The sequence below is a fragment of the Hibiscus syriacus genome, unplaced genomic scaffold, assembly GCF_006381635.1.
Source record: "Hibiscus syriacus cultivar Baekdansim isolate YM2019G1 unplaced genomic scaffold, ASM638163v2 tig00110206_pilon, whole genome shotgun sequence".
NCBI classification, from domain to species: Eukaryota; Viridiplantae; Streptophyta; class Magnoliopsida; order Malvales; family Malvaceae; genus Hibiscus; species Hibiscus syriacus.
The window spans coordinates 2,576,293-2,592,828 of NW_024062627.1; the positions used below are offsets into that span (position 1 = coordinate 2,576,293).

Below are 16,536 nucleotides of genomic sequence, written 5' to 3' on the forward strand. Positions count from 1 at the left end.
CTAGCTAGATATTCGTTGTTCTTTTATCGTTGACTTTTTCATTTTTCTAAATTTTTAGTTCGACCCCTAATGTTTGGTGTTTCATGGATGTTACCCAATGTTGTTGAGATTGTATTCCTCATTTTGTACTTAGATAAAAATTTCATCTATTTTTAGTCTTCTTTTTCATAATTTAGCCAATTATATTAGACTGAAAAAAAGAAAAGAAATGAAGACAAAATGGTTGGAAAGGAAACCTAATTTACTAGAGCTTAGGCATTTAGATTATAAGAGCTTAGAATAGGGAGAGGTTGATATCGAGGTTGGCCCTGATAGCTTGGACTTTGGGTTTGGTCGGCAAAACCATGCATTCAAATAACTTTGGAATTATTGCACATTTAGATCTAATATTTGTATGAATCAAGTGATCTCAGTAGTTAAGAGGTTGACTGTTATTTTTAGAAGCTTCAGATTCGAGTACATCATCTATATGGGTGTTTGAGCATTCTTTGTCAATGATTAAAATTTTTTAAAAGAAACATTACATTATAATTACCTTAAACTATACTAATTAAAATTATTTTTCCCCTTGTGATATGATTTAGGATCAAATTAAAAAAATATTTTGTCGTATCATAATCAAATCCGCTTATTGATATTCAATTCTAGTGACTCACAATAGGAAGGGGTGTGAAGAGTGTTTTTATTGGAATTTTAGAAGTGGTAGTAAATAAAGGACAAATTTACTAAAAATATTGGCATGCAAATGGTGCTTGAATAATGTGAAGATTTAGGTAAAATGACTCAGCCATGACATCAATCATTGTCAGGTATAGTATTGGAGTTAATTCAAGGCTGCCAATTAGTTGATCGAAGACCCAATTCATGAATAATCACTTCCAAATGCCACCCTAAACTACTTTAATGAATGTTCTTTGTTCTCATATGTAATGAGGTAAGGGGAGGTAAGATAGTAGGTTGACCCCAACACTAGGTTGATAGCAGCTTCCGTAGGAGACCTCCAAATTATGAAATGCCCTCCATAGGACTAGATCCCATGAGCTCAAGGTTAAGAACCTTGTACTCTACCAACTAAGCTGGATGGTCATTTCAAATGCCACCCTAAACTACCAAATTGGCAATTTGCTTCTTTTTCCATTATAGTTTCATTATATCTATCTACATTAATTTTTTTAAAGATCCAATTATATGTTTAATTGAATAGATTTGATTCGAATTTCATTAGATATAAAATTCAATTCAATTATCTATTCAATATTTGATTTTTGTACTATTTTATCTCATTATTGATCCGATCCAAAATTAATCTACTTTGCTTTATTAAAATTTGGATCGGATGGTTCAATATTTCATATTAATTAATGTACTCCTTTGTTCGTGTCATATTGCGACAGAGGTGTTGGGTGACCAAAATGTAATATCCTAAATTTTGGATTGGTGACTGAAAAGTAAATTTTGAAAATCTAGGGATTAAAGTGTAAATTTGTAAAAGCTTAAGAACTAAAAATATAAACTTTAAAAAGTTATATTTTGAGTCTATAAATGAGTAGTTCAGCCCAAGAATGGAATTATAATGGTTTCAGAATTTGGATTTAAAGTTGGTATAAAAGTTTATTAAGCGGTAGAGTCTGGTAAAATATTTGGATAATCGCATCGAATCAGAAGTTTACAAAAAAATCAAAGGAAAGTAGTTTGGGGCTATAAATATTATTAATATTTTTAATTAGTGGAATTTGATGTGAATTAGTGGAATTTGGAAGAATTTTCATGTTAAAGTGGAATAGTAAAATTTAGTGACTAAATTGAATTTTTGGAAAATTGGAAGGAAAAAGGTTGAAATTGATAAATGAGATTTTTATATTTATTTAAAGATATTAAAATGGAGATAAAAGGATGATATGTTGACAAAAATTAGGATTCATTAAGAGTAATTTTGACTTTTGGGATAAAATAAATTTTGATTCATTTTAAATTAGACTTTTAAGGAGATATTTTGTAAGAAATTTCAAGAGAACTGTTCTCTTCTCCAGCAACCTGCCATGACTCCATGGCCAAGGTGAGCAATATTTTTTGGGGGTCCATTTTAGTGAGAATTTGGATTAAAGTGTGAAATAAAAAAATGTTCTACACTTTCTCTACAAATTGTATAAGTATTTCATTGTTTCATGCTTAAATAATGAAGTAGGTATTTACGGTTGTTGAAGAGAAAGCTATATTTGATAGAATTAAGATTAAATTTTGATTTTGGGAGTGTTATGGAAGTATAATCAAGCGTGAAAATTGATTGGAATCAAGTAGAAGTTCATGAATAAGGTTTGACCACTAAGGGTTTCATGAAGAAATGTTGAGTTTGAAGTGTATTTGATATGAAAATAGATTGGAATGGTTGAAATTGATGTGTAGGTGTTGAAATTGAGCTTGAAACAAATTTAGAGACTATTTAGTAAAGATTCAAAGTATTCGACCTATAAGGAAAATTATTTGAAAAAATTTTCAAAAAAATTCTTAAAGGCTTATAATGATTTTGGAAGTGATCATATGTACCTGAAATAATGTTTTGGATTAAATTAAAGCATGAATAAATTAGAGGGCCATTTCATAAATTAATGAAATTAGAAGGATCCATGAGCACAAATGAGAAAGTTATGGTCCCATACTGAAATTTATTATTAGTGTGATGAGACGTTGAATTTAGGATTGATTTAGAATGGTTGGACTTTAATAGAAATGAATGTTGGATGATGATTCAAGCTTGAAAACAAATTGGAGACCATTAGGGGACTACTTTGTAATTTTCGGCCATAAGGAGGAATAATTGGTAAAATTTAATAAAAATGTCATAGGGATTAGATTAGATTTAAGGATGATTTTCACACCTTGGAATTAAGTTTTGGATCATTATGGAACCATGATAAGATAGGAGGCCATTTTTGTAAGTTTTGAATAATGGAAGGATCAAGTTGTAAGCAATTGAAAATTGAGACACTATTCTGGAAATTAATGATGGTATGTTGATTTTGGATTGAAATGAAAAGTTGTGTAATTTTAGAGGGTCTATTCAGGAGTTTCAAAAAATTAAGTGGTGAAATTTGCAAAAGTATAATACTAATATATTAATTGAGAAGTGTTGGATATAGTAGAAAAATGATAATAGATATGGATTAAAGTGAATTATTAAAGGATTTGAAAAGATAATTTGATAGAGTTAAGGTCGATTTCAGTTTAGTAATAAGTTAGTATCTAACGTATATGAATAGTATTTTTGGAATTTTGATTTAATTAGAATTTATTATATTAGTACGTGTACTAGTATATGTTTAAAATTATATATGTCAGGAAATCAATTAACGTGCAGATCACGACCGAAAACAAGCTCCAAGTGAATTAAAAGAAGGGGATAAAGCTCGAGAGTGAAGTGATTGTAGTATTAAAGCTAGTGAGGCATCAGGTGAGTGCAACTAACTTTTTATTAAAATAATAGAAGGAAGACTTGCGTTGAATCAACCTCTACTGATTTGAAATGAAAAGATTATCAAATCGTATTTTGATTTATTTATAATTTTATTTATTCCACGATCAATAATTATTTTTGGGTATGAATTGTCCAATACCGATTTTATTTATATTCAATCATATGAATGTTTTATATGTAAAACAATATATTATTTTGACATAAGCCCAATGTGTATGGATTGAGAGTTTGAGGTACAAATGGCAAGCCATGAGGTGGAGTGATTATATGATATATGTTATTGCACCCATGGTGCAAATCTATGAGGCACTTTCGAGTGCAAATTTATCTACGAGATACTTTTGAATGCATATAGTGCACACACTCGACGAAACTCACGTACTTAATATTCTCAGTCAAAATACATTGGGCTATGAATTAAATACAAGAAATGTACAAAATTTTATGACTGGAGTACGAAAAACGCAAGCTATATGGATTGAAAAATAATAAGTAGATAACCAAATGCGTAACTTGACTCAATATGTTTTATATGTGAAATAACTTTTAAAATCTTTATGTTATGAAATTTTGTTATTTTTAATAATTTTATATACTGTGATTTTATAAGATAATTTAGTTACTATTTGATTTTATTAGAATTTGTTTGATGCCTCACTAATTGAAAATTTAACGTGTGAGTGATTCACACGTAGGTAACAAACAAGTGAGCTAGGTAGAACGCGTACCAACTTCATTTTAGGGATATCAAGTTTGACACCAAAATCAGTAAGGACATCCTGTTTTGTTATATTTGTAGTTAGTGGCATGTATATTAATGAAGATTTAGCTACTCTAATATTTATTTTAGTTATATAACGATTTGTAATATAATATCTAAACTGTTTTAAAACAGAAAATATTAAGTACTAAAAATAATATAAAGGAATAGTACAATATTAAATTATGTTTTTAAATATTACATTATGGTTTTATGCGATTATTAGTTAAAAAACGCCAATAAGATTTGAAATAACAAAATTTTATTGGTTTTGAAATAAAAAAACGTTTTATACAATTGGTGTGACATCTTTAACTTGTATGCGATGAATATAGGGTTAAGGGTATACAAAATTATTTGGGTATCCCGAGAATATAACATGGTTGTGGACAAATTTACCAAGATTATAGGCCTAGATTCTTCTAAGGTTTTATTCTTTGATTCACCATCGTCAATCCTTCATGACCTATTTGATCCAGACATTTCTGTCCCTTTACTAGAAAGATGCTATTTAAATTTATAGTTTAACTCGAACCCATTAAGTGATTCGTTAAAGGAGAATATTGTTCTTTTTAAATATCTTAGGTTTGAAATATATATATATATATATATATATAAAATATATTATAACAATTAAAAATATTTTGAATAAAATTACTTTGCAATATATTATCTTTAACTCTTTCAATTAAAAAATCAGAATATGTCATTATAAAGTGTAAACTATTATATTAGTTGTAATTTCAAAAAAAAATACTAATGGATTTAGGCCTAAAATGTGTATTTTTGGGTTGGGTAAGGGATAAAGGTCCTGACTCGTTTCGAAGGCAGGGCTTGGGCCCAGATGATTTTATGGCAGCCAATCCAAATGTCAATAAATCCAGACCCCTTGTTTATTACCTTACATTGTGCGTTTGCTCATCAGCAGCTTATATCTCCATCGCCAATTGACATGGGTGAAGCCAAACAAATCCTGATCTTCACCTACGGACACTGAAACAAGGACACGGAAACCATCACCTTCACAAATCTCATCGTCAAAAAGAAGCCGTCTTTTTAGGTTCTTACTTTACCCACCAACCCTACCCACTGGTCATAGGACCACACGGCATCCCCTACTCATCACCTCCCTGGCCACGGCCACCGTGTCAAGGGGCGAGTTATACTCTGTTTCGGGCAGTGGACTAGTCCGACTGGACCAACTGGAGGGAACCAGCATCGGGCATTACGAGAGGTTGCCTATTCAAGTGTGTTAAGGAGGAGACAAAGAAGGCGTTTTGGTTAGTGCGGAGGCGTATTTCGCCATAGGAGCTTCGGCGAGAGACTTGGGAGAGGAAAGGGAAAGTGGGTTTGATTGAGTTTGGAGAAGAAGAGGGAAAAGGGTATGTTAGGATAGAGGATCGGCCACATGGATTTGATTTTCTTCGTGATATTACTTCATTTCTTACCAGTAATGACTAATGAGTGTCTTTGTTTCTCTTTGGTTTGGGTTTTCAATCTAATAATTGCATGATTAGTGAAAGGGTTTGGTTTTATGTTAGACTCTTTCTTTCCCAGCTGCTGTGAGGATTATTATTATTATTATCATAAAAATTGATTAAAATATAGTATTTATTTATTATTTTTTAACCATCGATAATATATATTCGCTTTATCTCTTTCATAAATCAATCACCAAAACTTAAGATGCAATTAATAAAACTCCTGCCCAGATTATTAATGTAGTCTGATTTGTTGAATCAACAAGATAAATACCTTGTAATTCTCAACCAAGCTTATTCAAAACCTGAAACTGACAATGCGGTTGTTGAACATATCCCGAAACAAGTAGATTATCAATACTTTTGATCTCGCCTCTGGGTGCGTTTAATATGATCATTTAAGAATGTTTAGTATTTATTTGAATATTCCGAGGTTATTGCAAGGGAATATTTCTTCAAAATCCAACCATAGGCGATGGTTCTTTTCGGTGCTTCTAGTGGTAATCATTTCAACCACCAGATGTGGGACGGGTATTTGTGTACAAACATTTTCTTTTCATTTTTCCACTTTAGGTTCGAGTAGCGTCCTTCGTAGGTATAGGATCAGTTTTTTCTTTTAATTAAAACCTTAATTTTAATATGTATTTCATCTTTCATAGAAACTTAATAATTATAAACAATTTTTTTTTATCTCTATTCGAGTTTAGATAAAATTACTGTTTAATGTTTTATATAAATAATGAAATTTTCCCATATTTTTATTTTAGAGTATATTAAATTTTAACGTTTCGATTTTCTGTCAAAATAAATTTTGTTGAATGGATATCATTAGTTGACTTTCAGTCAATACATGTTTTTATAAGACATTTTCGCATATGTTTAATTGCTGACGGTATATATCAAATCATCACTTTAGGTGACATGACACATACCACTTCAACAATTGACATATTTAAAAATATCACCTTAGCAATATCTTTTGATTGTTAGACAACTTATTATTTTCATCCAACATGATCAATTTTGACTAAAATTGAAATATTGGAAGGCTAAAATACTAAAAAAAATAGAATACAAAGTGATCATTGATACAAATGTTGGGGGTAATTTTATGATTATGCCAAAGATAAACCCAAACCTGCATACAATTCAAAGGCAAAGGGAGTCGGCATGTGTAGTTGGATACGTCAGAGATGATGAAGTGTGAAGAATATGGGGTGGAAAGAAAAAGGATCCACTAGCCAAGCAAAGTGTAATGGAGTGGACTCGCTAATGGAGGGATATGAGATTATTGGAGGTGCTATATTGCATGTGCTTTCCCACTACTCTCATGCATGCGCCATGCTTATTCCTTTCTTTTTCTATGTTTTGTTGGAGATATCAATCCTTGAAATGAACAAAATATTTCAGACCTGAAAGTGCAGAAACACACAGAGATGATAATGGCTTCCAGATAGTTGTTAACTCATTTTTGCTCAAGAAAATCATCGGATAATGCTGTTAATTTTCGATATGATACGGCAGAGATGGTATAGAAAATAGAACACAATCTTAAATTGGACCCATCATCTTCAGATCCTGTGCATTGTGTACAGAAGAGACCTCAAAATGGTTATCAAATCTCATAATTTAGCACTATGAGGTAATGGTGTAGTATTCGCAATTTGGTTTTGGGTGACATCAATTTAGGTTTAAAAATGTTAAATAATTTTAGTTTGGGCAGTTCTAGTTTGAACTATAAGGTAGTATTTGTTCATAATTTTTCTAAGTCATTATTGACAACACCCACACCCACAGGATATCTGGAGAGAACAATACTTCATTTAATCATCGAGACCACTTGATGAGTCTAAGATCATATCTTATTTTTAAATGTAACTATACAAAATAGATGGTGCAACAAATTAAAAATAAAATGTTAAAATCTTATATCAACGGACGTGTGATGATATTAACTAAAAAATATATCAAAATTTATATTAGAACAATACTTAAATTTATTGATATCGATTTAGAATTGATATAAATCACTACAATATTGATTATCATATCTGACTTGTTTTGCATCTGAGTTAAGTTGAATTTAATTGATGATTTTTTATGGGCTAATCAGATTGAGTGAAGGTTTGAGTTTAGGTTGATAGGTTGAATTTTTATGGCTATTTTCTGCCTTTGAGGGTACATAAATTGGTTTCGGTTCAATTTGGGTATTAAGAAAAGAAAAATGCCAAGTAAGATTTTCTTAAAATAAGGTGGCCATATTATCATATCCACAAGTAGGGATGGCAAACGGGCGGGTCGGGTGCGGATACCCCTTCCCCATCCCCATACCCACCTACTATTTTTCAATCCACCACCCGCCCACCACCCATGATGGGTACAAATTTTCAAATTCACACCCGCCCACGCGGGTACATTTTCAAATCCATCCCCACACCTACTACCCACTAGCGACATACCCATCTAGACCCGCCTGACAACAAACTAATGAGATGTTGGAGTTGGTTCGCAGACAGTTCGTGATGGGGTAGCAGCGCATGCTTCAATTTGTCAGATGAGTGGCTCTATGAATGTTATGGAGACATATTGTAGGGAGCATGTAGTCGCAGAGCTGGATTGTTTGTGTTGCTTTCGATGTTAATGCTCATAGTGCGCCTAATATGAGTTTTGAGGGGCTAAAGAACATGGAAACTGCTGCTTTTGATGTTAATGCTTATAGTACGGCTAATTTGTGTTTGGATGGGCAGCATGGGCTAAAGAACATGGAAAGTGACGTGGTTAGTGGGATTATGGGTTTAATCAAAGAGCCGAATATTTCCCTAATTAAATATCAGATTAAAGACTAAATATCCTTAATATTTAGTTAAATTATATGTTATATGTTATATAATATTCAAATTTATAAATTAGTCTCTAAAATTACACCTAAATTCATAATGGTCCAAAATTTAATAGATATTTAGCTGGACGGGCGGATGCGGGGCGGGCGGATGCGGGGTGGGTAATGTCTCAAACCCATTACCCGCCCACCACCCACGACGGGTACCACTTTATAAATCCAAACCCGCCCACTACCCGCTAAAATTATGCCCATCCCCGCTCCAATTGGAGGGGATGCGGTGCGGAATCCACGAAACTGTACCCGTTTGCCATCCCTATCCACAAGGCTAATTAAGGTATTCCAAAGAATTAAAGTTGCATTCCTCGTTGTTTTGTGCTTGGTTGGAGAGCACCGAATTTCACTTGGATGGAGTATATATATATATATATATATATATATGGATTGTTGGATCTATAAATAATTTTTAGGGGGAAAAATATCTTACGTTAATAACATAAAAATTTTATATAATAGATAATTAATTGAAAAATTTTAAATTTTAGAATAAACACGTAAATTCACCAATATTTATATATGCGCAAATGAAAAGTTGTAATTGTACTCCCTAATATTTCCCCACCCCCCCTAATATATACGGTGATGAGCTATTAATCTTGTAAAGATTGTATAGAGAGAAGTAGGAGTAACTGTATGTATAAAAATAAACCAACAAGTAACTATATTACATAGATGGTTTGAAAATAGAAACGAGCATTCTCATGAATGTTAACTCAAACATCCTCCTAATCAATTTAATTCCCAACTATGAAGCTGTTGAATCTATGTTTCATTTTCTTTAATGACTTAAGAAGCAATAATGGTTTTCCTTACACTTAGCAATAAACAATACTACTGAGAATCTAAGCAGATAATGAGATCAACAAGTTGCTACTAATTTTGTATGCAAACAGCCAATATCAAATCTGCTTTAACATGCTATACTTGCCATTGGTCTGACTCAGACATCCATCATACCAGAAGGATAAAGAAGAGTATGTTCTTTTGTAGGCATTATTACTTGAAACAAAATGTGGCATTAAGTTTAAATTTAAATAAATAAATGAATGAATTTGGGCGCCAGCAAAAGCACACTACTGGGTCTACTACTGTGACTGTGTGAGTTTAGACTTGTGTCTTACTGCCGACTTGACCATCTTGTTTGTGGGGCTAACCACAAAGTTACCTTTTTCATGTGCAAGCTACCTCCTATTACCCCCATTGAATGTAGCAGTACCACACGCGTATTTCGCTTTTAGGCTCCAAGCCAATCCCTATATATACCCACCTTCACTTGCACTTTAAACCAAGGTGGTCTAAAACATTCCCATGACTATCAACAAGATATTTGGCGCAGTTTTCTTTGTGTTGTTAGGTGTAGGCATCTGTTCTGCTACTAGAGCTCTCCTCACTCTTGATGAAGTAGCTCACCTCTCAGGTTTTGCTCATGGTGGTGGCACCCTTGGTGTTGGCTTCCATGGAGGAGGTGGGGGTTCAGGAGGTGGTGCTGGTAGTGGCTATGCAAATCTAGGAGAAGCGGGAGTTGCTGGATATGGAGGTGGAGGAGGAGGTGGCAGTGGAGGTGGTGGTGGTGGAGCTAGTGCAGCTGGAGCTTCTGGATATGGAAGTGGAGGTGGTGAAGGAGGTGGAGCTGGTGGTGGGTATGGAGGAGCAGGTGGATATGGAGGTGGCGGCGGCAAAGGTGGTGGTGGAGGTGCTGCAGGTGGATATGGAGGAGGAGCTTCTGGATATGGCAGTGGAGGTGGTGAAGGAGGTGGAGCTGGTGGTGGGTATGGAGGAGCAGGTGGACATGGAGGTGGCGGTGGAAGTGGTGGTGGAGGAGCTAGTGCAGGTGGATATGGTGGTGGAGCTTCTGGATATGGCAGTGGAGGTGGCGAAGGAGGTGGAGCCGGAGCTGGTGGGTATGGAGAAGCTGGTGCTGGTGGAGGTGGTGGTGGTAAAGGTGGTGGTGGAGGTAGTGCAGGTGGATATGGAGGTGGAGCTTCCGGATATGGGAGCGGGGGTGGAGAAGGAGCTGGTAGTGCAGGTGGGTATGGAGGAGCCGGCGGACATGGAGGAGGAGGCGGTGGTGGAAATGGTGGTGGCGGAGCTAGTGCGGGTGGGGCTTCTGGATATGGAAATGGAGGTGGCCAAGGAGGTGGAGCTGGTGCTGGCGGTTATGGAGGAGCCGGTGGACATGGAGGTGGTGGTGGCAGTGGTGGAGGAGGAGCAAGTGCAGGTGGATATGGTGGTGGAGCTTCTGGATACGGAAGTGGAGGCGGTGAAGGTGGTGGAGGAGGAGCAAGTGCAGGTGGATACGGAGGAGGTGGAAGCGGCGGTGGGAGCGGCGGTGGAGGAGCATATGGTGCTGGTGGGGCACATGCAGGTGGATATGGAGGCGGAGAAGGAGCGGGAGGAGGTTATGGTGGAGGTGCAGGCGGTCATGCTGGTGGTGGAGGTGGTGGTGCATATGGTGGAGGAGGTGCACATGCAGGAGGATATGGAAGTGGAGGTGGTGAAGTGGGTGGCTATTACCCTTGAAAGTATCTTCTCAGCATTACGATGTGCAAAGAGTATGAATGTTGTTATTACTGGTATTAAAAAACAAAAAATAAGGGTAATTTGGTACTCAAAACCAAAGTACTAAAAATCCAAGTGAATGATGTTAGAAGTTGTATCAATTGCTACTACTGATTTAAATGTTCAAATGCATTTATATTTTTATTAACCTAATACCAATTGGATGCATGAGGAATTATTATTACAAGATGAAGCTATCATTATTGCTAATGGAACACTGAGCTTTATTACCGGAAATTGTTGAAACACAAAAGGAAATAGTAAGTAGACTAGTTTTGTAAGGGATACGAACAACACTGGTTGGTTAAAAGAAACAAAGCCTTAGCCCATAGGCCATATACATACAGCTTCCTCATGTTTACATCCTACGCCGAGTCATACTATGCGGTAGCAAAAGAATGAGCTCATCATCATCGTACTTCTCCAGTTCTTGCTCCTCCAGGATTCGCTTCAATGGTTCAGAACATATCACCAAAGGAGTAGGCACCAAACAGGCCGGGGACTGGCTCGGGGTGTTCTCTCCGTCATCGATCATCGGACGCCCTTTGATCATGTCCATGTCCCCTTCCTCACTCATCATTACCATGTTGCAGGGTATTTTCTTAGCAAAGTAGGCCCTGTTCTTTCTCAAATATCGGTCGCTGCATTCCGCAAATGACTAGAATCAACATAATTAAAAACAAACAAATCAAATATTATGTTGTGTTGTGTACTTAAAACTCACTTGTCGAAAACTACCCAAGTTGCTCGATGGCTAATGATCCTTTCCACAACAAGCGATGGTAAAGGATAACCCATTACAATTTCCTTTTGTAGCGTAACCTGTTGAATTGCAGTTATTACTGTCAACTGCAAAAACCAAACCAGAGTGTGAAGATGAACCAAAGAGTTGAGATGTAATTACCCCAGGGTCTCTACAAAGGTCCAGCACTGCTTGTAGCTTTAGATATTTGGCATCATTCATACACTCGTTCTTTCTCTAATTAGAGACAAGTGCTCAAACTCCAGCATCCATACATCCTGCCAAGTCTTCGAAGACACTGCAACATTCACAACAACTTAATACCCAAACCACAAAACTCGATCTACTTAACTCGAATTCGACTATGTCTGTGGTGAGAAAATGCTTACAAGGGATATTCAACCATGGCATAAAACCCAAGAGGGTGACGATGTGACCGGAGGCACTGATGTTTTCAAGCACCAACTCGAGCAGCAGGGTGGTAAACTCCTTGAGGCGATCCATAACTATGACAACGTGTTTCGGAACGTTTACAGAGCCTGGGGAACTAAGGTCATTCCCCAGTTTTGATTCTTTCGTCTTTCTCTTTCCCCTGCTAAACCTGGGCGCGACGGACAATATTTACGTTGACCTCTAAATCTGATAAAAAGACCCATATCGGAGGGAAAAAGGGATTTGTGGACATGCCCTTGTTTTCCATTTATACTGATTTTCCAGTAATTTGTCTGCAATGAAATGATCAAAACCATTGACGGAAGCCACGATAGTTGAAAATAACTATGTTGTTGGCTTTATAGAATTCGTCATTTGAGTGGAATGGATATACAACACCACCAAGTGTGCCAAAATAATGAATTACCCTTCTTAGATTTCAATGAAACCTTCCAATTCGAATCATTAAGGGTATGAGATAAAGCCTAAAACCACCTTGCTTCCTTCAAATAAGTCTTTTTTTTTTAAAACTTATTCAACTTTATTCTTCTCTTATTAGTCGTTCATTTTCACTAAAATATAATTGGACCCCAACCATCTATATACATTAAATTATGGACTTAATCATAAAAACAAGTGTACAAATTATACTTTTTTTTTTCTAAATAAGTGTTTAATTTTTTTTCCGTTCAATCCAGATGTCTAACGTTACAAACGTTACCACTTTATGTGTCGTCCGTAAAAAAACTCCATTAAGTGTCACGTGTATCCAACCCTCTCAATTTTTTCAACATAAACATAAATAATATCTTCTAATTTAGCCAATATTTAACGAATTGTGTTAAAAAATTATAAACTTAAAAGTTTAATAATGATTTTTTATAGTTAAATGATAAAAAAATTATAATTTACTCTTCAAAAAGAATTTTGGGCCTGAAGGTTTTTTCTGATTTTTTCCACTTATCGAAACCCAAATTGTCCAACCCTTATAAACCCTGAGATCAATTGCTCGATGTTTGTTTGAAGCTTCCTCTGTCCTTTATTTTCTCTCCACAGCCGGAACTCTTCTTTCTCCTTTTACCTCTCGCTGTAGGTATTCAAAGGAGGTGTTTCCTTATTAGGCGACAGCCATGGAGGATGACGAACAATCACTCTCAAAATCAAGAACAGAAAGGTCCAAGAAAAGGAGCATTGAAGAGGACCTCCACGAGGCAATGGAACCAGTAAAACAAAGTCCTGGAGCAAAACATGAGAATTTGCAAGTCAAAATTCAGATTCTCCAAGAGCAATCAAACAAGATTCCACCTTTACTTGCTTATTTCCCATATGTTTATAATCCTTGCAAAACCCAACAAGAGGGAGGAGCCAACAAACCCAAGGTCAAAGTTTTTAGAAACATGGCTCAGAGAAAGAGTAATAGGCTGCAGGTTGTGGTTAGCCCCGGTGGATCGAATGTCGATTTTGTGGGATCGAGTAGGTGAGGCTGCTGCTGCACAAGTTTGCAGGTACTCACTTGGTGTTCTTGATAAGGAAGCCGGGACTCTCAAAATTATTTTACTTTGACCTTCGGTTTGTTATAATCCTATTGCTACTAATAAGGTAACATTTCTGTGTATTGAAGTGAACTACGTTATTCTTATTTGTTTTTGCTTTCTCTGTTTTGTTTTTATGTGGCGATGAATGAAAATGGAAACTTGAATTGTTTTACTTGCTCTGCATTGGATTGTAGAGGGTTTATACCTTAAATCTTTTTATTTTATTACCTGTATAACTATTGGATTTCTAGTTTTCTGATGGAGATCTTTGTGATGAGCTAGTTTATTTATCAATTCTTTAATTATTGAAAGGGGAAAAGGGGTGTGGAGAAGTAAGGGAAATTTTATTAATGTTGCTATTGAACAAGATGTTTCTTGTGGTTTTGGTTAATCTGTTGGCTTGTATGATATTATTGTAGATATTTAGATTGGAACCAAGAGTTAGGACCTCAGAGACTGGTAATGAAGATGCTTCAGTTTCCGCAAAGAGTGAACTTACTACCGATAAAAAAGACATGCTAGACAAGCTGGGAGGGCTTACTGAGCTTTACGGAACTAAGAAGGATAGGAAGAAGGTTTGGCTCTTTCTTGTTCCTTGATTCTTTAAGTGGAATTGTGGTGTTACCTGTAACTATAGATTCATTATGTTTGACCGGCTTTCTTTTATCTTTATGCTCAAGTGGTAATGCAATCAACTTTTGTTGGTTTATTTTTAGGGTTAAATACACATTACTATTGTGAACTTACATGTCTCTACATTTCTTGTTGTAGAATAAAAATTAGTATGTATAAGTTTCATTCCATCACACCCTTTAGCCTCCTCACAAGAACATAGTCCAAGGATGTCATGCTTTCTGAGACCAATGGTTAATCACCGAATTTCACCTGAGGGAGCAGCCAAAAGCAAGACTGCAGGAGTCTCATCCCACCAAACCGTATGAAACTTAAGCCACTGTTTTCTATTGGTTGGACTTACGGGGGATTCATTCCCGAAGTTCACCAAAAGCCTTTTGGCAAGTGGACAGTTAGAGCAACTCTCGTCGCTCAACGCTCAATGTCATTTTCCCTCCTATTTCTTCAATTTCAAAAATAGAAAAAAAATCCAATTTTTATTCCTTTGTTGCTTTTTTTCATCCGTGATGATTTTTCTGGATGTTTGCATGTCATCCTTGGACCACCAAATTGTGGTTTTTAGTACCAGTATGATAGAAGTGATGTACTTCATGGGGCAGAAGGGTATTTAAGTTTGTTTTAGTACAATTAAAAGGTTCAACAGCTGTATGTATAACTTCTGGTTCTTGTATAATGCAGAGGAAGTAGCTTTTGACAAGGAAGCTTTGGGAAACACCAGTGCGGTTATTGCTCGTAATATCCCTCCACACGATGTTTCTGCTGCTTCTCCCCCAAAAGCTTACCCTCTAGACAAGATTATTCTCAAGGGAGACTGGGATTTTCTTGGTGATATTTATAAGCTTCTGGAAGCAGGCGAAAAAGTAGCTAGCAATGCCTATACACATTTTGTTTGCAACAGAATCCGAAAATTGGATGCCACTCAGGTAAGATTATATAAGAGAAAGACGTCTGATGTGTTAGCCTGAAATTAATTTTTCGAGGGATTATATACTTTCTGAAAAGACACACACGCATAAGAACTCATTGCTCTTGATGACTGATGATATATTGTAATGATGCCTTTAACTGCAGGATGAGACACAGAAGTGGCAACTGTCTTGCGTGTTTTCATATATTACTCATCTTGTGAAGTTCAGAGATCAGTTCTCCATGGGGCAGACTTCTTCTGCAAAGAACCATAATATCCCGAGCATCATACGCCACAGATTTATTAACATGTCTACTGATCCAGGTTCAAAAGTACTGGCCAGTGAGAAAATCGATCTTCTGATTAGTTATGTATTTTTGCTCCCTTTACATGCCGATGGATTCCGAACTGACCCATTGGATATAGTCAAGGATCTTCGAATCAGTAAAGTAGATTTGAGACGTCATTTCCTGAACTTGGGGTGCAAACTCGGCCATCAGAGCAGCGTATTGTATGCTACACTTCCTGTCCCTCTAAATTTTCCTTCAGAGAATTTCAGGAAGAAGCGGAGACAGTAGATGGATCGGCTGCTGCAGATGTTATTGCAGCTATGTAACACGTAGGCATCCATGACAAATTTTTATTTATTGATGATGTTTTCTATATTAATTTATTTATTTGAGGTAAAGGGTTGTTGAAGATAAGGTGGGATGATATACAAGTTGATTGACAACTGATAAGGGTCAGCAACGTTTTGATTTGATTTTTATATCAAATTATCATCAACCTGTGACTTGGTTAGTCAAATAATCCAGGCGAGAAAGAAATTTGGGGAAATGTAGACGATTGAAAATTAGTTTGAGATAGATCATTTATTACAATGTGTTTGAAATTCATTGTGTAGAAATGATGAGTTTCGTAAAATATAATAAATAATTAAAATTTCGTTTACTTTTGAATTTTACTTCCTTGCTGCATGCTAATGGCAATGCCCCAACTTGTTATCTATCTACACAACAATCATATCCTACCAATAATGGACTTAAAGAACAAGCAAATGCCGAAACCAAAAGTTAAACAAATTAAAGTGGCAACGCAATGTAGTTCGCAAATTTA

At 35.7% G+C, this 16,536-nt stretch overlaps 2 protein-coding genes and 1 pseudogene across 5 annotated transcripts; 2 read left to right on the forward strand and 1 right to left on the reverse strand.

Moving 5' to 3' along the window:
- Nucleotides 1-9,873: 9,873 nt before the first annotated feature.
- On the forward strand, nucleotides 9,874-11,203 carry LOC120113398 (glycine-rich cell wall structural protein 1.8-like). Of its 4 annotated transcripts, XM_039134576.1 has the most exons (4): nucleotides 9,874-10,149; nucleotides 10,243-10,425; nucleotides 10,540-10,917; nucleotides 11,071-11,203. In XM_039134576.1, exons 1-4 carry the CDS (start codon nucleotides 9,921-9,923, stop codon nucleotides 11,130-11,132), a joined length of 852 nt encoding a protein of 283 aa, XP_038990507.1. In that variant the 5' UTR covers nucleotides 9,874-9,920; the 3' UTR covers nucleotides 11,133-11,203. The 4 variants fall into 4 exon arrangements, with proteins under 4 accessions (XP_038990507.1, XP_038990505.1, XP_038990506.1 ...); XM_039134574.1 differs by having other exon boundaries at nucleotides 9,874-10,425; XM_039134575.1 differs by having other exon boundaries at nucleotides 9,874-10,374; nucleotides 10,567-10,917.
- Nucleotides 11,204-11,529: 326 nt separating this feature from the next.
- LOC120219290 lies at nucleotides 11,530-12,182 on the reverse strand. Its single transcript, XM_039216114.1, has 3 exons — nucleotides 12,076-12,182; nucleotides 11,896-11,993; nucleotides 11,530-11,812 (listed from the first exon to the last, which is right to left on the reverse strand). The coding sequence occupies exons 1-3, from the start codon at nucleotides 12,133-12,135 to the stop codon at nucleotides 11,530-11,532; spliced, it is 441 nt and encodes a 146-aa protein (XP_039072045.1). The 5' UTR covers nucleotides 12,136-12,182.
- Nucleotides 12,183-13,380: 1,198 nt separating this feature from the next.
- Nucleotides 13,381-16,152, forward strand: LOC120219292 (annotated as a pseudogene).
- The last annotated feature ends 384 nt before the right edge of the window (nucleotides 16,153-16,536 follow it).